Genomic DNA, 27139 nt, shown 5'->3' with positions numbered 1-27139 from the left:
GTACCATCGAAAGGTCTTATTTTTGTGGGTACTGAACCACTGCTGATGCTTTGTTCTATTTGAGGTTCTTCGTTTATACTCATTGATGTCAATTGTTTATAAAAGGGTAGAGGAGGTTCTGCTACGGTTGTTTCTCTTTCTTCTGTTGTGATAGAGTTGGTTCTTCTATTCCGATTTTCTTGTTGTCGATTTTGTTGTCTATTATTATTTTGTATATTTTCGTTCGCAATATTGTCTATATTCTTGTTAGTGAATAATTGTTCATTTTCTGTTCTGAGGTTTGTTTGTCTATTTATGTTATCCAGAGTTTTATCAAGTCTGTCGAATACCATTTCTAGTGCTTCTTCTTGTCTTTTTTCCATTCTTCTATTCATTTATTGATATTTCATTTCCAGATTATCTATTAGTTTATTTGTGTGGTTTGTTACTGTAGCTGTTATTTCATTTTTTAGTTCCATGTAATTATTTGTTTGTTGTCCCCAATATTGATCGTGATACTCTTGGTTATTATATAGAGAACTTATATATATATATATATACATATATATATATATATATATATATATATATATATATATATATATATATATATATTGTTTCTATTATCTCTCATTGGGTATTTCCGTCGAGCATTTTGGTTCACTGATGGTGGTAATTGATTTTCAAATCTTATCTCTCTTTCTTCGGAATCTGAGATATCTATGTCTTCGTCTATATTTTGTTGATTTCCAAATAAATTCGATGTTAATTGTTTATCAGGTTTTAGTGTTGATTTTTGTTTTAGTTGTAAGCTATTATTTGTTTGAATGTCTTTAGGTGTTGATGTCGATGTTAGACTTCTTGATAAGTTAAATGAAGAAGATCCTGTCTGACTTTGATCCGTGATTTTTACATGACTTTGTAATCCTTCGATGAAGTTTATGCTATCGGAGCATATTTTTAATGTGCTTTCAAAATGTTTTGAATAGTGTTCGCTATTCCAAAAGTTTTGGAGTTCGTCACATAAATGACTAATTTCCTCCGGAAATGTTTCTCCGAAATGAACTCGTTTTTCATTAATGTGTTAGAAGTTGTCTAACCAAAATAGGAATGTAAATTCAGATACTATTTTTATTATATCTAATGTTGTTGTTTTCAAATCTGGTTTTATATCAATTATTTTGCTTTAAGCCAATTGTTATAATTTTTTATGTCTAATCTTAATTTATCGTTCACTGACTGTATTTGTTGACGATGTTCGTTTAGGTATCCGGCTGTATTCCTTAGTGTTTTGTACGTTTTGGATGTTACTGCTGTCAATTTTGTTTTATCTTGTAATTCCTCATGTCTTTTCAAGAATATTTTAAGCATATCCGATAGTGATGTTTCATTTTGGAAATTAAAAAATATCTTTTTATTTCCTTTGTCATATGTTAGTGTGAATGTGTAATGTTTGTTGTATTGATCTCTATCCAGTAGTATGACTGGTAGATAATGTATTAAATGGTTTCTATGTATATTGATCTGTTGTATATGTTTTGTTTCTTTGAAGAGGTTATTCTTCAAGTTTGTTATTATTCTGTATATAATTTCACGGTTTTCTTGTGGACAATCGTTAGCAATTGTAAATGGTATTAAGAAATTGTTACTACTTGTTTGTTCATTGTAGTTGTAAGCCATTTTAATGTTCTTTTTTCTTTATATGCGTTATGTTTACCAACAATACTTTTGTTATTAATTCGATATTTTTTGTTTGTTTACCCAATTTAGTTCAACACTGGTCGCACCAGATAAGACGTGTCCTGAGGGTTCCCTTTATAAGGATACTTCTAGAACTGCCTTATGGTTGTCTCAAGAATATGGTGTACTCTTAAGGCTTACCTGACTAACTAAAGTTCTATATCTCTAGTCTGTTACTCTTCTATCTGAGCTTCAGTAGACAGTGCACGGGCCCCAAGGGTAAAGTATTATTCAATCTTTATTATAGTCCCCAATGCTAAAGTATTATTCAGTCTTTAAAGTATTATCCTCACTGGTCGCACCAGATAAGACGTGTCCTGAGGGTTCCCTTTATAAGGATACTTCTAGAACTGTCTTATGGTTGTCTCAAGAATATGGTGTACTCTTAAGGCTTACCTGACTAACTAAAGTTCTATATCTCTAGTCTGTTACTCTTCTATCTGAGCTTCAGTAGACAGTGCACGGGCCCCAATGCTAAAGTCTAACGTATATCTCAATACAAAACAAGAGCGGAGTAGAGAGAGAGAAATATACTTTATTATTATATCAGGTGGTTAACTGGTACTGACTAAATAACTTTCTCCTCTGTCTAGAGGGGTAAATGGGTAAAACATCTAAAGGAAAGAAAGGAAAAGATATTATTCCCTTTTTATCCAATCAGGGAAGAGTATTTTCAGTCTTTATTTATTTAAATAATAAAGTCTTTCAAATAGTCTTTTCTGGAAGTCATATTTGACTCCAGGCTCAAGCAAACATCATTTCATATCCACATTTATTCGAGCATTGTCCTTTAGCAGGTCTCGTAAAAAATCGTTTCACAGGAAAATTTGGTCGAGCATGGTCTCTCCATAGGTTTAATAAAAGTCTTTGAATGAGCACCTCTGGGTCAAGCATGGTCTCTTCATTAGTAGAGTTAATATCTTTTTACAGCCTGCTTCGGTCAAGCACTGTTTTCTCATGGGCCGAGCAAATACTTTTCATGTCAACTTTTTACTCAAGCATTGTCTTTTAATAGCTTTAGAGAAATTCAGCTCACAGGAATTTCTTGACATAAGTTTAGAGAAACTTAGCGCAGTGATTTTCAGCCGGGAATCTTTTTTAAAATTTGCAGTTCATTTTTTTCTTTTTTTAAAATCAGTCCATTGGGTCAAACATGGCCAATTGAATGCCAAAAATGCTAAACGACAATCCTATAAAACTGATTGACATCATTCAGAAGCACTTAGATTCATTTGATCAATTAATTTTCAAGTTCAAACAGGTAAACGATAAATTTCAGCAGTAAAAACACATCTGTTGGCCCAAAAGAATTTAAGAAAACTTTTTATATCACACTGAACGGGAAGTAAATACAAAACAATAAATTTAGTGCCTCATTCAGTTGCAAATTGATTCATCACCACAACTATTTAGAGAGTTCCTTGAAAGTTCGTAGGAATTAGTTTTGAGGTGAATTTTTTGAAGGGATTATCTATTACTCTTCAAGTTTTTTCAGCTGTGTAGTCGAATAGCGGACAAATCCAAAAATATTGTCATTTAAACAAACCGTACTGTTCGCTAAAGCCGGTAAAGTGTTTACAATGACACTTTGGTTAATTTCAATTTGAAGAAAAAATAAATTTTTTCAGTAAATTTCAACAAGTTTATCTGCTGTTTTTTCTTTGAATTGAGTTTATCAAGTGATGAACAGAAAATGCCGCACCCTTGATTTGCGACAGATGACTGAAATGTACAATCTGTTTCTGCCAATCTGTCGAAAAAAGAGAAAAATTTAAAAGCTATATTGTGCCAAATTAGAGTTTCCCCGTTACCCTTTTCGCCCATTTTCAATCACCAAGTCAGCAATCTTCTTTGACCAATTGAAGGGCAGTCGGCAGTTAATTCTGGCCCGTTGAACGGCAGCTGGCAATTAATTCATAAGCAGCTAAAGCCAAGCCTATTGATACCTAAGTAAGGAAATCTGCAGACTATATTTTTTGAAATTTGCCACGAACAATACAAAAGAGCAGTTCAAATCACAGTCTATTTTTTATTGATTCAGCTTTGTTTTGCACTGACACCTGGTTACAGGGTGCTACATTTAAAAGAGCAGACTGCGGGTTGCGTAGAAAACAAAACTGTTAATATTTTATGACTCGTTATTCCTGATACGCTTCGATTAATACATTCTTCTCTAATTGAATTTTCAGATGTTTTTTTTTCATTGAAAGTGTCACAGAAGTTTGACATCAAAGATGTCACAATTCTCACAAACTTACAGCAAAGCAGGCCACATTTTTTTGTTTTAAATTTAAAAAAACATTGGCTTGTTTTAAATTGTTTTTTGGAAGCTGATGTTCTTTACGCTGTTCTTTAACCTACTTAAGATCCTATCTGTTTTATAGTAATACTGATTATAGTTGATTTTTTCTTTTCAAAGAGGTTTTTTAAAATTATATTTCACGCCACTAATGGTTTTATATGGTGTTTTGTCGTTCATTATTAATGTGTCTTGCTCGCGTAAAATGAAAAATTATAAAACGAACCCAAAAATGAAGCAAAATTGAAGCAAAAAATGATGCAAAAATGAACCCATTCTCTTAGTTCAAACTAATTTTTCTTGGAATACCTGTGAAAATATAGAAGTTTCAAACATTGCTTTCGAACGTTGCACAAACTCACACGAGCCTTCTTGTTTTGTAATCCTCGAAGCTTCATAACTGTACGTCAATCCCACATACTCACGATTGGTAACAATTTGCGTTAAATCCAATCTGTGTGAGAATATTAAGAGAACAACATGCTAAACCCGATTTGTAAGTTTTGCGTCAAGTATTTTTGACACAGGCTGAATAAAAGCTCAGTTCTCAATTTTCAAAGTAAACTTGGCTATAGATATGACGCCTCGAGGACCAAAAGAAAACATTGAATGGGTTTTGAGATACGGATTTTTCGACGCCAACATGGGTCATTAGTTTTCGCAGAAGTGCAAAAACGAACGACCCCCCTCAAGCCTTCTTAGACCCCCCTCAAGCCACCTGAAACTTTTGTTAGTACAACTTAAAGGTTGTCCTCACTTACACGCTCTTTCCGACCATTCGCTCCAAACACAGTTTTCAACTCGTCGACAAGTGCCTGCTTGACAACAGGCGGAATATCGGGTGCAGGCGTGAACAAATTATCAGCACTTGAACTCCGAACCAAATCATCAATATCTGTAACTGCGTGTTGACTTTGATCCTCAATAATCAAGTTGCTTTGATGAAAGTCGGGCAAACTGGCAGCTTTTTGCATATTTGGGGCATAATCGCTGTCGGAGGTCTGGTCTAAGTTCTGCTCTGGAAGTTGTGATATCCGAGATGTTGATGTTTTGTGTGCTCTGTATGTTCGATTCGAGGATCGCTTTGATTGCAGTTGAGCTTGAGGAATTGTTTCGTAGTTGTCATTAAGCTCTGATGTCTAAAATTGATGGTTTAAACTCTGAGATTGAACTTGCAATTACCTCATTGTACTCTAACTGCTTTAAAAATGGTACTTTACCAAGGCTGAGGTCCCGGACCAAAAATTTTAATGTTCAGACTATTCCAGAAGGAATATGTTTATGTCCAGACTTTCGAGCATTCAAAATTACTTATGTTCAAACTTTCGTGCGTTTAGAGTTACTAATGTCCAGGTTTTCGCGCGGTCGTAAATGTTTCCAGAACATGTAATTTTGAAAGCTCGACACCCCCTTGTGCGTTCAGTTTGGTGTGGAAATATCGACTTTCGGCAAGGAACCTCAGCCTGGGCTATGAGCAAACTCCTTCGTCTTAATTAAATACTTACATTAAAATTAGGATGATTGAAGTAGATGATATTGTGAAAAGTTGGGTCAATAGAGCCGGTAGTTTACCTAGAAATGCTCTAGCTCAAAAGTTCCATAATTTACAGATATACATGAGTTTTTTGTCACTTAAATTGAGTGTACGTCAAAATATGTGGTGTTATTGGACAGTTGAGTTACTGGACACATTTTGTCATGTACTTCGGTGAATTAAAACTCCAATAGACTTTATTGATTTTTGATGCAAGCTGTTTCGTCTCGTAACTTGATACGACAAAAAGCAGTTGTCTTACATAAACTTACCGCATAAAGGTTTTCACCATTATAGCTCGAAATGCTATTTACATGACGGTGAGTCGACCCCTTCGGTTTCTCGTGGTAACTTTCTCTCAGATGAGAGGTCGGAACTTGATTGGACGGCGGCCGCTGTGCTGAGCTGGCCATAGTTGCCAAACTTTGTTTGTTTCCCCTCGGAGAGCTCAAAGACCGTCCGGTAGGATCCGAGTTATTCCCGAGTACATCCAGTCTATTTGTTTTGCCCGCTGGAGATATGTTCCTGAGGAAACAACAATCAAACGAGACTTGTTAGCAAATGCTTTTTTCACTTTTAACCAAATGTGAACATCGACAGTTCTAAGAATGGGCTGCAAAGGTTTCCTCTATTCAATGAGCTATTCAAAAATTTTGGATGTTAGATAAAAAACAAAGAATGCAAGCAAGGTAGCCTAAACTGTTGGCGAAGTAGCCTAATAGAATAATGCATCAAAAAGATTAGCTGAGGCTGCTGGTTTACTATCTTTACATGCAAGTTGTAAACAAGTAAAGATGTACAGCATTTATATTCATCAACTGTTTACTGACTTTGTTGAAACAGTCAGGTCAATTAATGTGATGAGCTGTTGTATAGATTTATTAGATTACGGGGCACGATTGCTTACTTTACACATTTGATTGGAGTTCGTGATGCGCATGACCAATTTCGTTTTGACATTGGAGTTAGATTATTTTATTCAGTGGATATTGCGGAGCGATTGGCGATTCGGAACTCTGGCAAGCAAAAAATCTTTACAGAAAATTAACAGCAATAAAATTTTATCACAATTTTGATCTAACAACAGGGGAACTAAAAAGAAGGTTTTATCTTTTCTTTACAACGGGTTCAGACAGATCCATCACAATACCTGTTTGGGATAAGGATATCCAAATAAAGCAGCAAAAATTAGATACGAAATTGAACTAAATTGAACTGCAAATTGTAGTGAAGATTTTGGAGAAAATTTATAGCACAATAGAATTTCGTAGAATAAAATTAGAAGGTTAGTTATTATTCACCTGTTAAATAGTAATACAATCTAAGCTAATAAATAATCATAACGAAGTTTTCATATTAGAATTGTCTATAAATCCTTGGTTCTACTATTTTTTTAGCCTCAAGTACAGTCATTTCCTTTTTTCTTCGCGCTACTTTGTGTGACGATCGCATCTCCAACCATCATCATGGTTTCTGGGCGAGCAACTTCATAAGAATGTTGGAATTGTGTCAAAAAATGGATCATTGAAACACTCCGCATTCCGAATATCCTACACCATTGCTTGTGCTTGCGTGCTTTCTTTTGTTTTATTTTACGGTTTGCTTTTTACTATTGTGGAGGATGAATCAGAATCTGATGTATCGCTTGTAGTTACCACCACTCTTTTATAGCTACGAAGTTTATGGTGTTGGTTTGATGGTGCGCAGTTTTCACGCTTGTCAATTTTTGTGGAGATTGAGTCGCAATATCATCGATCGATGAAAATTTTTCCTCATACTGATTTTCTGGACGATTTAAAAACGTTTCACCACATTTAGCTTGCGGTTTGAAACACTCATTTTGAGTGATCTTGGAAAGTTACAAGCTGCCGATATGCAGGATTCTGTGGAAATTTTCTTTTTACCTTGAATTTTTGTTTTGAGGTCCAGTTTGAGATTAGCGATTTTTGTACCAAAGTTTTCTCTGTCACCCGTGGGGACCTTCGTTCAGCAAATTAAAAAAAAATGGGTTTTGCGTTCCTCCCTTGTCCCAAATTTCGCAACATCTAAATTTCGGACTCGTACCTCAGCCCTACTTGGCTTTTCTAATACGCTTTCTGTCTGATATATCTTCCCCGCAGAACTTCCCGGCGCTAGGACCTCTTTAATCCAATCTAAGTTGGGTTTGGTCGTTTAATTTCAATGATTTTTCTTGCCAATTTGGCGTGAACACTGCGCTATGATCAGGGCATCGATCGAATTGCATCTTCAACCACAGTAATATTGCTTCGACATCCTTGATTTGCGCCTGGTTATTGCTTGCCCGATTGATTGCGGCGCAAACGATTCTCTCAATTTCAGTATCACTACAGATTCATGTGTCTGCAGATTAAGTTTCAATCAAGTACGATTGTACTGGAATTTTGTCTTCGTCTAATTATTGGTTTGTTATAATTTCGTAATTTAGAATTCAACTTTCTGCTTTGTTAATTTATAAGATATTGGAGATTGCATTTTCTACCAAAATGTGCCTTAAATGGTGTTAGACTTGTAGTTGTTTGCTAACACATTCCCAATTTGTGAAAAATTGCATGTATTGATTTATTTAGAATAAAAATTTTATTAATTTGCAATTTCCTAAATGATAAATGTCTTTTAATTGTTTCAATCAATCTTTCAATTGATCCTATAGATCTAATATCGTTTGTAGGTGCTTATATTCTTATATTGGCTCAATATCATTTTCTTAAAAAAATTAAAACTTCTTTCCAGTTGAACATTAAGCTTGATCTAATCTGACGTTTTGACTGCAGCCGCTGTGTTGTTTGGTGATGTATCGGAGTCGGCATCAGTTTAAAAAGTTACACGTGATTGAGCTGGGGTTGAGGTTTTGTTGGCTTTCGGAGCAACTTTGAGAGTTTTGATTTTTTGTAGTTGAAAAGACTCAACTTAGATGAGTGTTGCTTGCAAAGTGATCTCTCAGCAAAAAGATGTTGTTTGTAGAAAATTTGTTTTCCATTTTTGTGTTTTCATCTTTAATTGTGAACTTTTTGATGAATTGGCGTAAATTGGCAATGAAATTAGTGCTTATTGAGTATTGTTCAGCTTGCTGTTATTGTTTTTAATCTGACTTTTGCAGCGCCAAGGCACTACCCGTAACTGAGATGTTGCTAATAACTTTAGAAAGAATATGTGGTGCGAGTTTAGTGATCTGAATTGAAGTGGCATGTGCGATGCAATTACCCAAATTGAATTTTGATTCCAGCCTACATCTGAATGGGTAATTGCGTTGCAAATGGCGATGATCATTTAAAAGTGTCTTTTTGTGTTGACAGATTAAATTTTTTTTGAAATACGACTTTTTGTTTGCCAAGATTGCGAAGCATTATCTGTTTTATTAAAGTTATCGGGAGATTTGTTTTTCTATAGCTGTTAATTTGTAGCAAGTTTTCATTTGTTGATTGTTTAGGTTTTCGGATTCTCCTAAAAGATTGTTTGATTTTTGATATTGTGGCAACAACGAAGCGTTCATCATAAATAGAAATCCTTTTCGTTTTCGGATATGATGTTTTCTGGAAAGTAACTGGGAAAAACCATCCTTACAGGAGTTTTTTTAAACCTGTCAAGAGCTCCTAATTGGATATCACACCCCATTTGTCTTCAAAAAAACTAAAAATTTAGGTTTTAGAGAAGTCGGCAGTACGTTTCTCACAATTTATTTAGAAAATTGTGTCCAAGAAGTCAAATTCTTGAGGCAAGAATCAAGTTGGATATCTTTTTTTTGTGGAGTAACACAAGGTAATTTTCCGGGCTCACTGCTTTTCAACATATATATAAATGACATGAACAATGATGCTGATGTGATTTCTAAAAAGCCATTCCTCTGATGATAGCTTTAATCTTTGGAGTGGAAAAAGGTTTCGGCATTAAAACAATATTTTGAAGAAAGCGTTGCTAAACTCAATCTGTGGTTCTTCTGTATATGAGGCGGAAAGCGCCCAAAAATGTGTTCTCAAAACTACAAAAGAAACATTTGGAGAATAAGTTCAAAATATGGCCATCGGTTTCGGAATTGAATTCTAATTTCAAATTTTTCAGGTTTAATCTTAATTTGACTTAGTTTTTAGGGCGTCATTTACTGATTTAAGAATTGTTAATTGTAGATTTAGCATTTCTCATTTTTTTGTATTTCTCTCAAAAATGTTAATTGTAGAATAAGCATTTTTTCAATATTCTCATCTTAAATTATTTTATGGCACTTAATTTGGAAAGATTTTTTTACACATTGTACATTTAATACAATTTTAAACCTTCTCAATGTTCTGTGTTTTATAGTTCATACTCAAAAGAATTAACAGTGTTTATTTAGTATTCCAAATAGGGCGTTTCGTTTGGCGTAGGTCGTTTTAATTTTTCTTAAGCGGTTTTAACATTGTTTAAACATTGTTTTAACATTGCTAAAATTTAGCTGACTATTGAACCGAATTGGTTTATTGTAGTGGTTTAGATTCCAGTCATTTTTCTTGAAGCCCTAAAATGAGTTACTAATTCAATTATTTTAACTTTTTGATTTTTCTTTGGGCTAAATAGCAAACAGCACATCCTTGTTGAATTAAATTAGTGAGCCAAAACCCCTACGTCATACTCCTAATCAGAAAATACAGCGGTACGCTGCATTAGCGTCCCTTGCAGACCATTGCCGAGTTGTTGTGACAGCGCCAAGGACTGCTAAAATTGTTGAAAAAAACATCGCCGAACAAAGCAGTGAAAAAAATTAAAAACTTTAACCTCAGTTGTTACCGGAATAAGTGCAGTTAAAAAATAACGAGTGCGATTACTCACCACTTTCACCTCTATTGTGGATGAAAGATTTATGCGGCGAAAGTACGTATTTCAACCACAATTCATTCGATCATTGTCATGCATCATTTCCCGGTAAAATCTCGACAGGGTTAACGAAATAGTTACTCTAAGACATAAGTTCGTCTTCTGTTCTGTTAACTGAACTCACCCATTGTATCCGGTAGCTACAAATGGTTTCTCTGCTGGGTCGCGAAGAATGGACGCACTTCTGCTCATGATCTCTTTCTTTAGTACTTAAATTCCACAAACTTCACTCGAAACTTGCTATCAATGCTTTTAGTCGCTTGAAATTGAACGCGTCAATATGTCTAGTTATAAATATAAATGATGAATGTACAACTCATATAAAGCAGCGATGAAGTTTCAATGCTTTAGGCAACATAATTTTAGTATCTTTATTTTCTGTTGCATGGTTTGCTCTATGGTAACATGTGGTGAAAAAGTCATTTGGCGCATAAATATTTAAAATACGTTTTATAATATGCTTGACGATGTGATGGTTTCAACAAACAGTATAAAGCATTATGAAGTTCTTAGTTGTAGCCATAACGCTCGTTCTAAAATAGTGTTCTTTTATTGTGAGAGACATCTTCAATGATAAGTTTCACAACATTGTAATTTAGGTGTAAAAATGGAATAAAATCTTTAGGAATAAATCTTTAACCATCAGCCATTTACTTTGGAAGATATTCTAGAATTTTCTTGTCAGTTGCATGTGATCAGTCATGGATTCTAATAAAAATAACTGCAGTATTATGACCTGTTCAGAGAATTAAAAAGGCGTGTTCTTGTTCGTCCTCCCAAACCTCTGCTAATCATTGATTTTTTAGATGATAGCCTGCAGAGAACTTCTTCAGCTGTTGAAGCAATTTAGACAAATAATTCAACAAAAGTTTATTCCTCAAATCACAAACTTTTGGTTGTTACCTGAGCAAAGGGAAAATGAAAACAATTTGCAAAAAAGCCCACCTTATGAGTCTCCAATGAGAACGGCTACCGATAGAAAGTTCATTAAACGGTAGATCTGTTGAGCTGATGACCAATGTTACCATAAACAAGATAATTGTGAAAATAACTTCTCGTGAAAAATGTAAAATTTATTGTTTATGAAAAATTTATTGTTTATTTTTTGTTCCGACCACACTTGTGGGGGAGGAACTATATACTCAAATGGGTTTTTTTTGTTTAGACAATTTTGGCCGGTCGATATATTCATGGCAGAGAAATGTGAGTGGTATCATTAAAAAGCTGGTCCAGCGTAGAATTCAAAATTAAAAGATTTTTTTGATTTTCGTTCTTTTTTGAGGAAATATCGAGGATTGAAATTTTGCGTGAACACTGGATATTTGTTCACTTTTAGTGTAATTTTTCTTCAAATTAAGATATTTTCTATAAAAATAGTAATTCAAAATTAAATTTCAGGCCAAAAAATGAATCAATTTTGTATTCCTAATAGAATAAAGGCGATAAAAAGACTAGACTACCTCTGGTCTCATAAGGAAGTTCACTATCAAAAAAACCGAATTCTACTTGAGAGCTCTTTTTTTGTAAAACTTTTTCTAATTTTTTGCTTTTTTAAGTCACCTAGAGACAAGTCACTTTTTTTCATATTGAGTTAATGACACACCACCTCTAAAGTCAAATGAAGCCCAAAGAACAAAACAAAGTCGTTTCCATGGAATTGCTCTGGTTTTTTTGACTTCCAATCTGAGTTTTCGTAATTTTAAATCAAATTTTGAATGTTTTACTAATTTTTACTAAGGTTTTTCTAATTTTTTGAAGTCTTTTGGCGTAAACTCATTGACTAACAGTGCAAAACGTTCCGTAATGAGCATTAAGTGAAGATATCTAGCTCTTGGAGTGGACAACTAATGGTTGTTAAGACTTTAAAAATAATTTCTCGGGAATTTTTTTTGAATATTAACCAATCAAAAACTTATTATCGAGAGCTGTAAGTCAGTCTCAGTGATGACAACACCCTATTCCTTCCTACTGCGACCAATTTTAATCTTAGCAATAATCTACTGAATAGCAATTTTATCTTCTAACTTTTGGTTATACGACTTCAATGACACAAGGTTTCAAAATATTTTTTAGATATTATCGTATCATTGGTTACTTTTGAAATCTTATCATATCATCCTAATTTTTATAGTTCCTATTGGCTTAAAAACAAGTTCAATGGATCACAAATAAACTTTTCAGTAAAAAAAATTATGGTTTAAATGGCTTCGACATTTTCTTCTCGCACTATTCTACTGAAATTTTGTTTTTTGCCTGTTTTTGTTGTTGTTTTCATAGTCATAAGACTTATTGTGATGTCTTATTGATTACCTATGCAATCTAAACATCCCTGTACTCCCATCGGAGTTTTTGTTAGCGTATTTGATGACTTCTGTGGAGAGCCATTGATTTTAATAGCTGTTAAAAAATTAAAGATAATTTTCCGAAATTTTTTTCACCTTAAGTAGTCTTTATCTTTTTTCTTGAACTCTTAGCCACTCTCAAACATGACAGAACCCACTTGCTTTCTACTGCAACTAAAATTAATTCGGTTAGATCTTTTATCTTCAACTACTGGTTGTATGACTTCAAGGACATAAGATTTCAAAAAAATTTTAAAAAATTTTTTAGAGATGTTCGTGTTATTGGTTACTTTGAATTCATATCACATTATCCAAGTACTATAAACATTATCCAAATATTAATCGGTTCCCATTGGGGTAAAGAAGACATTCAGTGGATCACAGATAAAAGTTTCAGAGAAAAGCTAATGGTTTAATTGGCTTCGACAATTTCTTCTCGCATTTTCTGCTGAGTTTTGGTTTTCGCCAGTTTTTCATAATCATAAGACTTATTTTGATGTTTTATTTATTACTTGTGCATAAAAAACATCCTTGTACTCCAAATGTGGTATGTTTGAGCGTATTTCATGACTTTCGTGGAAAGCTATTGAATTTAATCGCTGTAAAGATTTTGAAGATAAATTTTCGAAAGCTCTTTTCGAAAATTAGCCAATCCTAAACCTTTTTTTCGTGAACTGTTAGTCAATCTCAGTACTGACACAATCCTTTTTTTCTATTGCAGCCAAAATTAATCTGGTTAGAGGTTTTATCTTCTACATATTATTTTTTAATGCAACCAGTTTTCATATTTTTTTTAAATTTGCGGGTACTTTTTCTCATTTTTGGATCCTTTTGAAATCTTATCATATTATCCTTTTACTGATAGTTCCCATTGGTTTGAGGAAGGCGTTCAACAGATCATAGATAGGGTTTTCGGAGAAGAGCTTATGATTTATATTGCTTTGACACTTTCTTCTGGCATTTTTCTACTGAGTTTTTTGGTTTTTGCCTGTCTTTGTCGTTGTTGTCGTTTTAATAGTCAATAACTTGTTGTAAGGTTTTATTAAGGAACTACGAACGGCAAACGAACTTGTTGTCTCAATGAGAGTTAATTTAGAGTATTTACTGGCTTCCATTGAAAGCTAATGAAATTAATGGCCTTGATACTACGAGTTTTCTCAAAAAAATTCGTAGTTTAAATGTATTTGTTCAGATTTGATTTTTTGATGTTAAATTAATTAAAACAACAGAATCTCGATGCTGTTAAAAAATAAACTGAACGTAGAAAATTTTTAGTGAAAAGTGCTCTTTTTAATGCCTTCGACAATTTTTTCGCTAAATTTTTTTTTTATTTTGCTTTTTTGCATGTTTTTGTTCTTTAGGTAGCCGTAAATTGCTGACAGATTTCTTAAGCCTGTAATTGAGGATTGAATGAATAATGTTACTCGAAGCAGTCAGTTTATAGCGATTAGTTTTAGCGAATTGGATCGGACCTCAAAGAGAGGTACCATCCAATTTCTTGTATTAAAAAATTTAACTACTTCTATTATTTGTCACGGTTGTTTTGGTTTGTAGGACAATATGCGTTTTCATAAACGTTTTTTGAGTGGTCAATCTTTTTGCTTCTTTTTGTCTTCTTTCGGAACAATTGCGTAATAACAGATCCCAATGGTTTTAAAATGTGCCCCAAGTGAGCTTACTTAATCTATCAGTATAACTCCTTCAGCTGAATTAGTTGAAATAACAATTGAATTAAAGATACATTATTCAGATAAGAGCTAAGGATTCTAATGGTAGCAATAGTTGTTGTTTTCGCAAATCGTTTGTAATTTTTTAAGTTTTTCTTTAGTTCGTTTTTATGACTTAGTCTAACCAAAGACAGGTCCTTTTGGTTTTGTAACGACTTTTTAGTCATTTATCAAGGAGTTTTTAGTAAAAAGCTAATGATTTTCAAGACTTTGGAATTTCCTTGGTTTAAAAAATGATGATTAGTTTTTGAATTTCGCCTCATTGTTCGTTCTCTTTGTCGACTTGTTACATAGTCTCTTTAAGAACACTGTCCATTTGCTGTATTTATTGTTAAGAGAAAGTAAACTTTGTTACTATGTGCTTTTAATTTCAGATACTCTGTTTTTGCCGTTAAATTTTTGTTTTTGCTAATTTTGTTGTATGTTTGTCTCGTACTGTCTTTAATATCAGATCTCGCTGGCGCTGTAATTAGGCGTGGCATTATGTAATTCATTTACTGGATAGGTTGTGTATTGATCGTTTTAAACTCAAACCTCTTTTTTGTTATCTCTTCTTTTGGTTGACAATTAAGTCAAAAACCTATAAGAGCTCGGGTCGGAACATCATGTGCAAACGCACATTAACGAGCCTGCTTGTTGTTTGTTATAAAATCGCCAATACTTAATTATTTGGTACAGTTGTATTTCATTTAGGCCAAGTCGTCTGTACTGAGTTACAAAAGCATGTGAGTTATCTTAACGATCAATTTAGAAATAAAGATTATCGTTGAATACTTTGACAATTCTACTTGTTTCGGATTGTTAAAAAGCTTCATAGTTCCGACTCCACATATTGTGTGTGTGTGTCTGTGTTGGGGGGGGGGGGGGGGGTGGAGGGGGTTATGTGCTCAATTATCTTGTTCCTTCAAATTTGACTATTCAAGATACTTATCGATAGACTAAGAGAGTTGTAAGTAAAATAGTTAGACAGCTCGTCAAGCGTAATTGGACGGGTTATCGAATATTGTGCATTTTAGCTAAACCAAACTCTACAAATTATCTGAAATGAAAAATTTTGTTAACATTAGTTTGTTCGCTTCTATAAATGTTTTCTCAGCTTTTTTTCTGTTCAAATCAAAAATCTGCTTGAAACGTGTTTTTTTCTTATTAACAATGAAACAGGATTGCTGAAATTTTTGGTTGAATGTATTTGCAGAACTTTTTGCGCATAATATACAATTTGTTCATAAAAACCAATACCAAATAAGTTAATTACGCCAATACTTGAACACAACCGTGAGACAAAATTCAAAAACTACAGGGCTAATTGAGTCTCTGCCATATAGAATTTCTACTGCAGCTCTGTCATACGGGATGGATATTACCCTCAGAATATCCATCACCCACTTTAATGTCTGTTCATACTTTAGACAGAAAACTGTCTGTTCACATTGTAAACATTTTGTTCAGTCCTTCCTGATTCGTGATTAACTCGTGAAATGAAGTTGTTTCCTTTTCATTTCAATTTAGTAATTTTATTTGTCATTCTGCAATTTGCATCGCTATAATTCAGTTTCAATTTAACTTCAGTACATCGTTTTTCAAATAAGCCTGCTCAATTGAGATTGAGTCATTCGCACCTCGAATAACCAATTCAAAGTTAACAATTCAAATAGCATAAGGGTAAATGGCAATCGCGACGCAATTGCCCTAGTGGTTTGACAAGTATTCGCGACTCAATTGACTAACACAATAGTAATTAACTGTAACATGGCGCGGTCAGCAGCTGAATCCAAAAAGACGCCCCTTCATGTTGACGCATTTTGAGAGAAGCCAACTGCTACCCCACCTCTGACGTGGGACAACTGGACACAACAATGGAAACTAGCCTTGTTGGCAAAAGAAGGGATACAACTCGAACTCTTGCTGAAAGAACCACCGGCCACTGTCACATACCCACCCGAACCGACATACGAAGAACCAGTGGAAAACCATACACAAGCAACGGAAAGAGACCGCAAAGTTCGCTATGAGCAAATCAAAGTAAATTGGCAAAATCGATGTAAAAAGATCGAGGAAGTTGGCATTTTGGGTTGAGATATGCCGTGGGGAATTTGAGAACAAAAGTCAGTATCATTACTGTATTTGAGTATTGGAACCGAAGGACGTCGTATTTTCAAATCGAGAAAGAACCATTCAAAACACTCTGGCGAACAATGGAGGAATCTTTAACTAAAATTAGAAACATCACGTATGACCGCTTTGTCTTCTTTTCGTCTAAACATCAAAAGGGCGAATCTGTTGAAAATTTTTACGGTCGTCTAATCGGACAAGCAGAAAACTGTAGTTTAGGAAATGAAGAAACTACTCTTATTCGGGATGCATTTATACTTAACATGAGGGATAATGAGACTCAAAAAGAATTGCTAAGTGAGACTGTTGAACCTACTAAAGCACTAGAGGCGGCAATTCAAATGGAAAGGGGGCACCAAAATCAATAAAAGTTAAATCAAAACTTGGCTCTAACTACAAACTCAGTCAAAGCTGTTAACACTTTTCAAACTCGCAATCTTAACGCGAATTACCAACCAGCTCGCAAAGACTTCACACGCTACCCATCTGTACCCCAGAACTATCAGTACACGAGTGTTTGTACAAATTGTGGCCAACGATGGAGTCACAACTTTGCCCCGCAAATGGCAAAAAATGCAATAACTGTGGTATAATCGGACATTTCGCGAGGAAATGCAGAAAACTAAAAAGATCACAAAGACAGACGCCTTATACTCCATAAACAAATGGCAATCAAACTGATAAAACTGCTGAAAAAAGTGATGATGAAGAATCCGTTAATTATATAACTAGGTATCAACAGCTATACGAGCAACTCTATGACTCCAATTATGATAGCGTCTCTGATAATTTTGTGGCGGCCATTTCTCGCGATTCAGCTCATCAACTGAAACCCCTCAATGCAAAAATCCAATTTGGCGAAGAAAAGCAAAAGCAATGATTGACTCTGGATGTGTAGTTAGTCTCATCACGAAGAAGCTAGCAAATCGAATCCTTCGAACTTCACCATCTGCAAATTGAATCACTACAAAAGAAAGGAGCGAATTAAAAATTTTCTCAAAGGAGCCAATCAAAGTCCTTGGATATCTCGAGACCACATTGACATACAATAACTGGACATGCAAAGATGCCCGCTTAACAATTGTGGAGGACGGTCACAAAATCATCATCGGGAGAGATCTTTTCAATAGTCTTGGTCTTGCAATTGTCTAACAGCAACAACCAGAGAATGGTTAATGTGTTAAAAATATTAATAATTCTACATGTAAGATTAAAGAGACAATCGCGGCACAATTTCCTCATTTAGTTTCAAGACTTGGCCTCTCAAAGACACATGTAGCGAAATCAAAATGTCATCAAGAAATTACAGCAAAGCACCAAAAAGGTAGACGCGTTCCCATTAATCTACAACCTAGGGTTACGGCGGAATTAGAATGTCTACAGTATGAAGGCCATATCGAAAAATTATCTAGTTGCTCAGACGAATATTTCATATATCCAATCTTGATCACAGTTACGAAAGATCAATCTATCAAATTGGCATTAGGCTCTAAATTATTAAATTAAGGAATACATAAAAAGAAATACCAAACGCCTAACATTGACATGCTAATAGACACAACCTCAGAACACCTTGCAAACACTCAAAACGGTCAGAAAGCATATTTTTCCACAATAGTTCTCAAATACGCCTATAGTCAATTACAATTGCACAAAGAGACCGCGAAACACTGTAATTTTAATATTATTTGTGAAGAATCTACCGGCACTTATAGATTTAAAACAGGATTCAACGGCCTCACTGACATGCTGGCAGATTTTCAAAAAGCAATGGACTATACACTGATAGGTCTAAAAAACACCTACTGCTTCTTAGATGACATAGTAATAGTTTGCACAGGTTCCGAAACCGATCATTTAGCATACGTCACAAAGTGTTTAAGAGAGTTAGATGAAGACATCTTGAGAATTAATCTCCAAAAATGTCATTTTGCAAAAACGGAAATTGAAAGGCTGGGGTACAGATTTACGCAAACTGGCATATCACCACTTCAAAATAAAACTGCAGCAATTTTAGCAATACCACCACAATCAACACTGAAACGTTTACGATCCTTCCTCGGGTCAGTACATTACATTGGTAAATTTATACCACACCTAGCACAACTATGTCATCCACTTAGACCACTTCTCAAAAAATCTACAAAATTTATTTGGACAGAAGATTATAATAAACATTTCCACTTAATAAAAGAGAAAGTTGCTGCCAGTACGGAAAATAGTCACTATGATCCGAAATTAGACGTCAGAGTTAAATGTGATGCATCACGATCTGGGCTGGGAGCAGCACTTGAAAAAACACATCTGAAGGCTGGAAACCAAAAGCATTCGCGTCATGATTTCTAAATCCAACAGAAGAACATTACAGTGTTAATGAATTAGAACTATTGGGGATAGTTTGGTCCATTGACTACTTCAAATATTATCTGTATGGCAAAAATTTCACTGTCATAACAGATCATCGTGCACTACTATCCATACAAAAAGAGCACAGATCAAATAAATCATACAATAGTCGACTTTACTAGATGGATTGACCGATTACTTCCATAGAACTTCACAATTGAACACATGCCGGGAGCAAAAATGGGCCTAGTAGACTACCGATTCAGAAACCCAAGCTAAAAAATCCTCTACATTATGACGAACATTTCGTAGGAGCAACAATATATAAAACTCGTGATTCAATGGAACATCTAATTCAAAAGAAGCACAACAGTAAACAAAAACTTAACAGCATAATAAAGATACATTTACTCACTTATCATTCAAATCAATTAAGTGCACCGCAAATGCCTACATCTTTAAATTATAATCCGCAATTTATTACTAAACCACTTGCATCACAATCACTACATTGTAGAAAGTTATTACCATTCACGCCGCAAATAACACTCATATTCAGCAGTTAATCCGTATTTAACTGCACCATTGGCGTCGCAATTGCCTTCTCAAATTGCAAACTCACAACTTGTTCCAAATAGACCTAGAGCAAATAATTCACATTCCATTAACAAATTTACTGCAAAAGTCAGACAATAAGGAATGTGAACAATTTGAACAAATAAACCCAATAGAGCCCATAATTGGTATTAAATCAAGTAATTGACAAAAATAGGTTAAATTAGGCGCGAATGTCAAAATTCCTGACTATAAATACAGCCCACAGAAACATAACCCGCTTTTTTCCCAAACATCACTCAGAATAAAGTCCAATGAGAACAACTCCGTCAATTCAATCAGCAAAATGCCACGATCAAAAACAAATAAAGCTACCCCAAGTAGAGCCCGAGTCACCTTTTCAGACACCACACCCTCAACGCCGGCAACAAATACTTCATCCAACAAAAAAACAACCCCTTCTGGTAGCCTACTCGATGCAGCAGGGGGCTTGCGTTTCACCGATGCTCTTAATAAAGTCTTCAGTAAAAAAACTCCAAGCAATACTCACCGGGAAAGATGCAATTTTGAAAGAAGTCCAAGACTGTGTGCTCAGAAATGACCCGGACAGATTGAAAGAAATCAGCCCATACATCTTTTCCTACTGGCAGGTCCTTAGTGTGAAACATAGGTGCTTTTGCCTGGACAAACGGATTGCAATACCGATGGCAATCAAGGATGAAGTACTAGAAGATATCCATTCAACGCACACTGGGAGCTTTGCTATGCTGTCGCTAGCACAAAAATGTTTGGTGGACATATATCCATCTGATATACTGGCAAGAGCCAGTGAGTGCAAAGCCTGTGCGTAAATCGGAAAGAACTTAAAATCAGAGATTCCGCACTGCAAATGGACACCTTTACCAAAATGTATTGAACCAAATGATGAAATCCAAATAGAATTTGGTGGGCCAATACTAAACGAAATAAACATAGAGCAGTTTTTTATTACAAGCGTAGATAGATATTCAAAATACCCTACAGCTGAAATAGTAAATAATGCTTCTGGCACAAATGTAATCAAATTTCTAATTAACTACATGTATAATCACGGGGTACCCAAAACTATAAAATTAGATCAAGCTAAATGTTTTGTAGGAAAAAAATTTGTTTTGTGATTAACTCGTGAAATAAATTTATTTCCTTTTAAGTTTCAATTTAGTAATTTTATTTGTAATTCTGCAATTTGCATCGCTATAATTCAGTTTCAATTTAACTTCAGTACATGGCTTTTCAAATACGTCTGCTCAATTGAGGTTGAGCCATTCGCACCGCGAATAAACAATTCAAAGTTGAGAATTCAAATAGCATAAAGATAATTGGCAATCGCGACGCAACTGCCCTAGCTCAGTGATTTGATAAGCATTCTCGACTCAATTTACTAACACAATAGTAATCGTCTAAAACATAGACAAAACTCATAGAGACAAAATTCATAAACTACAGGGCAAATTGAGTCTCTGTCATATAGAATTTCTACTACAGCTCAACCTCAATTTTCTGGGAAAAAATTGCAGATCTGATTTTGATTTTTTTGCTCATTTAGTTCAGTTTAACATAATTGTTTTCGTTTTCAGATCAATTTTTGTTTGTTAAAACTGTTTTTCCACATGCATTGAATAATTTTTTCTATTTTTAATATCCGAGAGGCACGATTTTACTATTCTCATCATGGGTTCCCAATTCAAAGGATTTGAGCTCTGATAAATACTGTCTTTTCTCATGATTTATGCACACTTTTTTTAATTTGATGCCTATGGTACATAAATGGTCGCGCCAAAACAATACCTAGCGCGACACAGTGAGCGCTTCTAAAACATTTATTTTTTGAGAAAGCGAATTTGAAGGTAAGCCTGAAATTCATGCTCGATCAACCTTTTTATTTTTTGAACTTTTCCCTTGTGGCAGTTCAGTTTGTTTCCAAAATTTTTTCAATTTATTTGCAGGCAAATTCAAACCAAAATGACAAATATGTTATACTGGCGCTTAGATTCTATTGTTTAAGTCCATCAATGCACAACTGATGGTTTTTATGACTCCGACGCCTTGTTTAAATCAGACATTTGTTATCATTTGAGTTTTTCGGGTACTGTTTTTTCTGACTTCTCCTAATCCCAACCTAGTGATAGGATATACCTCCTTGATAGTGATATAACCCCTTGCGTGAAAGCAAAAATTGTACAATTAAGACAATCTTTTAATAATAAAAAAACATTTAGATTGTTGCTTTATGGTCGGGTCTTGTCTATTATATTCAATTTAATTCGCAATTCAGCACAGTGGTTAACACCGTTCCTATCATCACATGTTTTAGCTGTCCTAAGACATGCAGCCTACTCCAATACGCATAAGATGCCAATATGCGCCTGTTTTTGTGCCCATTAAGCATGCAATAAAACGAAAAGGAGCCAGACAAAAGACCATTGTCCAAAAAAGTGCTAATGAAGTAAGTTCAAGATACATCAATAGTTATCGGTAGCGTAAGGGACCCGAGCTATGGCTTTTAATCAAGGGCATGGGCTTGAGCGCGAGTACGGGAGGATAAAAACGCATAACTTCCGGGAAAAATTGTGGTAGTTGGTTCTCTTTTTCTTCCGCTCATCATTTCTTTCCATTTATTGTTTGACTATATTCCTTTAGTTCTTTGTCTCTTCGTATTTTTCGTATTTTTCATCATTCATCTATCCTTTTCCCTTTCTTTCGCCTTCGCTTCTCTTTCTTTTCCTCTCTTTCTCTCTCTCTCTCTCTCTCTCGTCTCTCTCTATATTTCTCATTCTTTTTCTCTTTGGTTCCTTCCTCTTTCCTCTTTTTAATTTCTTTTCTCTTTCTTTCCTTTGATTTTTTCTTCAATTTCTCTTTCTTTCTCTTTCGTTTCTCTTTTCTGTTTTGCTCTTTTATTTATTTTTTTTCTCAAATTTTTTTCTTATTTAATCATTTTTCTCTATATTTTTGTTTTCTGTTTCTTTTGATTATCTCTTCTTACATCTGCGTCTTTCATTTCTCTCTTTTCTATATTTCATTTTTGTGTTGTTTTCTTGCTTTATTGTCTTTTTCTTTCGCTCTTTCTTAATGTCCTACTCTTTTAAGTTTCCGTCGGCTTCGCCACGCGAAGACAAACTTTCAATATGAGCAAAGAGATGGCAGCAACTGATTTCGAATTAAGAAATAAGTAAAATAAAAAATAAGTTGTTGTCAACAAACGAAATACGGTGAACAGACATGTCTGATCAAGAGGCGGGCAATAACAATCAACTAAATAAAAGAAACTTGAAGCGGGAAAAGTGAAAAACTGACTGGAGGTGAAACAAGGATGAAGGATAAAATGAGTAAGAACAAAATAAAGAAATCGTATCAAATTTCACTGCACTAAAAAATGGACATTTAACAATGAATGCATATGTATCACATACCCACTTGAGTGAAAGAAAAATTGTAAATTTAAGATAAATTTTTGAAAAAAAATTACAATGTTTACAAAACTAATACGCGGTGCCGTTTAAATATATGTTAACAATATCTTTTCTGGTTACAACAGCTAGTAATATGTGCTATAATATAATGCAAACTTCAATTTAATGAGAGATTGATTTTTTTCAGAGTTTGTTTGACCCCCCGCCTCGAAAACTGCTATGGATATGACGTCTTCTTCGAGGGTCGGGGTCCTGTAGTCTGCTAAGGCGCGCACTCGTAGGTCAGGGGCGAAACTGTTTCCGATGGCCGATTCAGCTTATTAACTGGAACCCCTAAATCCAAAAATCCAATTTGGCGAAGAAAATCAAAAGCAATGATTGACTCTGGATGTGTAGTTAGTCTCATCAAGAAGACGCTATTAAATCGATTCCTTCGAACTTCACCATCTGCAAAATGGATCACTACAAAAGAGAGGAGCGAATTAGAAACTTTCTCAAACGAGCCAATCAAAGTCCTTGGACATCTCGAGACCACATTGACATACAATAACTGGACATGCAAAAATGCCCGCTTAACAATTGTGGAGGACGGTCACAAAATAATCATCGGGAGAGATCTTTTCAATAGTCTTGGTCTCGCAATTGTCTAACAGCAACAACCAGAGAATGGTAAATGTGTTAAAGATATTAATAATTCTACAGGTAAGATTAAAAAGACAATCGCGGCACAACTTCCTCATATAGTTTCAAGAATTGGCCTCTCATAGACACATGTAGTGAAATCAGAATTTCATCAAAGAATTACATCAAAGCACCAAAAAGGTAGAAGCGTTCCCATTAATCTACAACCTAGGGTTAAGGTGGAATTAGAACGTCTACAGAATGAAGGCCATATCGAAAAATTATCTAATTGCTCAGACGAATATTTCATATCTCCAATCGTGATCACAGTTTAGAAAGATCAATCTATAAAATTGGCATTAGACTCTAAAATATTAAATAAAGCAATATATAAAAACAAATACCGAGTGCCTAACATTGACATGCTATTAGACACAATCTCACAACACCTTGCAAACACTCAAAACGGTCAGAAAGCATATTTTTCCACACTAGTTCTCAAATAGGCCTATAGTCAATTACAATTGCACAAAGATACTGCGAAACACTGTAATTTTAATATTATTTGTGGAGAATCTACTAACACTTATAGATTTAAAACAGGATTCAACGGCCTCACTGACATGCCGGCAGATTTTCAAAAAGCAATGGACTATACACTGATAGGTCTACAAAACACCTACTGTTTCTTAGATGACATAGTAATAGTTAGCACATGTTCCGAAACCGATCATTTAGTATGTCACAAAGTGTTTAAGAAAGTTAGATGAAGACAACTTGAGAATTAATCTCCAAAAATGTCATTTTGCAAAATCGGAAATTGAATGGCTGGGGCACAGAATTACGCAAATTGGCATATCACCACTTGAAAATAAAACTGCAGCAATTTCAGCAATACCACCAACATCAACACTAAAACGTTTACGATCCTTCCTCGGGTCAGTACATTACATTGGTAAATTTAAATCACACCTAGCACAACTGTGTCATCCACTTAGACCACTTCTCAAAAAATCTACAAAATTTATTCGGACAGAAGATTATTATAAACATTTCCACCTAATAAAGGAGAAAGTTGCTGCCAGTACGGAAAATAGTCACTATGATCCGAAATTAGACGTCAGAGTTAAATGTGATGCATCACTATCTGGGCTGGGAGCAGCTCTTGAAAACACACAATTGAAAGCTGGAAACTAATAGCATTCGCGTCATGATTTCTAAATCCAATAGAAGAACGTTACAGTGTTAGTGAATTAGAACTATTGGGGATAGTTTGGACCATTGACTACTTCAAATATTATCTGTATGGGGAAAATTTCACTGTCATAACAGATCATCGTGCACTACTATCGATACTAAAAGAGCACAGATCAAATAAATCATACAATAGTCGACTTTCTAGATGGATTGACCGATTACTTCCATACAACTTCACAATTGAACACATGCCGGGAGCAAAAATGGGCCTAGTAGACTACCTATCCAGAAATCCAAGCTAAAAAAGTCTTTACATATGACGAACATTTCGTAGTAGCAACAACATCTAAAATTTGTGATTCAATGAAACATCTAATTCATAAGAAACAAAACACAACACAAAAACTTAATAGCATATTGAAGGTGCATTTTTTCACTTATCATTCAAATCACTTAATTGCACCGCAAATGCCTACATCAATAAATTATAATCCGCAATTTAACACTAAACCACTTGCATCACAATCACTACATTGTAGAAAGTTTTTACCATTGACGCCGCAATTAACACTCTCAAATTCAGCAGTTAATCAGTATTTAACTGCACCACTCGCGTCGCAAATGCCTTCTCAAATTGCAAACTCACAACTTGTACCAAATATTCCTACAGCAAATAATTCACATTCCATTAACAAACTTACTGCAAAAGTCAGACAGTAAGGAATGTGAACAATTTGAACAACAAAACCCAATAGAGCCTATAATTGGTATTAAATCAAGTAATTGACACAAATAGGTTAAATTAGGCCCGAATGTCAAAATTCCTGACTATAAATACAGCCCACAGAAACATAACCCGCTTTTTGCCCAAAACTCACTCAGAATAAAGTCCAATCAGAACAACTCCGTCAATTCAATCACCAAAATGCCACGATCAAAAACAAATAGAGCTACCCCAAGTAGACCCCGAGCCTTTTTCTCAGACACCACACCCTGAACGCCGGCAACAAATACTTCATTCAACACGGAAACAACCCCTTCTGGTAGCCTACTCGATGAAGCAGGGGGCTTGCGTTTCACCGATACTCTTAATAAAGTCTTCAGTAAAAAAAACTCCTAGCAAAACTCACCGGGAAAGATGCAAATTTGAAAGAAGTCCGCAACTGTGTGCTCAGAAATGACCCGGACAGATTAAAAGAAATTGGCACAAACATCTTTTCCTACTGGCAGGACCTTAGTTTGAAACATAGGTGCATTTGCCTGGACGAACGGATTGCAATACCGATGGCAATCAAGGACGCAGTACTAGAAGATATCCACTCAACGCACCCTGGGAGCTTTGCTATGCTGTCGCTAGCACAAAATGTTTGGTGGCCATATGTCCATCTGATATACTGGCAAGAGCCAGTGAGTGCAAAGCCTGTGCGTAAATCGGAAAGAACTTAAAATCAGAGATTCCGCACTGCAAATGGACACCTTTACCAAAATGTATTGAACCAAATGATGAAATCCAAATAGAATTTGGTGGGCCAATACTAAACGAAAAAGGCATAGAGCAGTTTTTTATTACAAGCGTAGATAGATATTCAAAACACCCTACAGCTGAAATAGTAAATAATGCTTCTGGCACAAATGTAATCAAATTTCTAAATAACTAAATATATAATCACGGGGTACCCAGAACTATAAGATTAGATCAAGCTAGATGTTTTACAGAAAAAAAGTTTGAAACATTTTGTACAGAAAATAATATTACTCCTATATATGAACTCTCAAATGGCCATAGAGCAATAGGACTGGTAGAACGTCTTAGTCAAACAATTAAACGACAACTATCATGTATGAAAACACAATTAAATAAAAATATTAATTTAGAACAATCACTACATGCAATTATACAACAATTAGGAATATCAAAACCAAAAACAATAGATACTACACCATTCGAGGCACAATTTGGTAGAACATGCAAAACACCAATTTCAAACATCACCACTAAATCGAATAATAATAATTTAAATTACAATAAAATAATTCAACATTATTTAGATGAAGAAACAATTCCTGGCAGATCTATCTGACAGAAGTGCAGTGGGCAGACACGGCCTTATGTTCCAATACTGAAATCGAAAAAGTGGTCTGCGCAGCAAACAATCGAGCACAAAATTGCAAGAAAAAATTAAGGATGACGAATCGCTGCTCATATGGTCGGAAGGACTAGCACGACCAATTACGAGTAGCGATTGAAGTGTCCAGGTGAAAATCGCGCGCAAAATCCATAAGAGCCAACGCCAGAAAAAGAACCTAGATGTTTTGTTCGAGGTTATTGCCCGTGGCAGTACAGTTGGAAAGATAAGTCCAACTACAAATGT

At 34.8% G+C, this 27139-nt stretch overlaps 2 protein-coding genes across 4 annotated transcripts in view; both read right to left on the bottom strand.

Annotated features, from left to right (window-relative positions):
* Positions 1–10792, bottom strand: part of LOC142338026 (uncharacterized) — a 41402-nt gene extending 30610 nt beyond the window's left edge. Inside the window, exons 1-3 of the mRNA XM_075387659.1 lie at positions 10543–10792; positions 5825–6077; positions 4780–5157 (exon numbers count right to left, since the gene is read on the bottom strand). Coding sequence (XP_075243774.1) covers positions 4780–5157; positions 5825–6077; positions 10543–10610 — 699 coding nt within the window. The 5' untranslated portion in view covers positions 10611–10792. The remainder of the gene's footprint in view (positions 1–4779; positions 5158–5824; positions 6078–10542) is intronic.
* Positions 1–27139, bottom strand: part of LOC142337517 (uncharacterized) — a 320572-nt gene that overhangs the window by 287137 nt on the left and 6296 nt on the right. The window lies entirely within an intron of this gene.

This window comes from Convolutriloba macropyga, chromosome 4 (assembly GCF_964194025.1).
Source record: "Convolutriloba macropyga chromosome 4, txConMacr16.3, whole genome shotgun sequence".
Lineage (NCBI taxonomy): Eukaryota > Metazoa > Xenacoelomorpha > Acoela > Convolutidae > Convolutriloba > Convolutriloba macropyga.
This window is presented reverse-complemented; position numbering and strand designations above follow the sequence as displayed.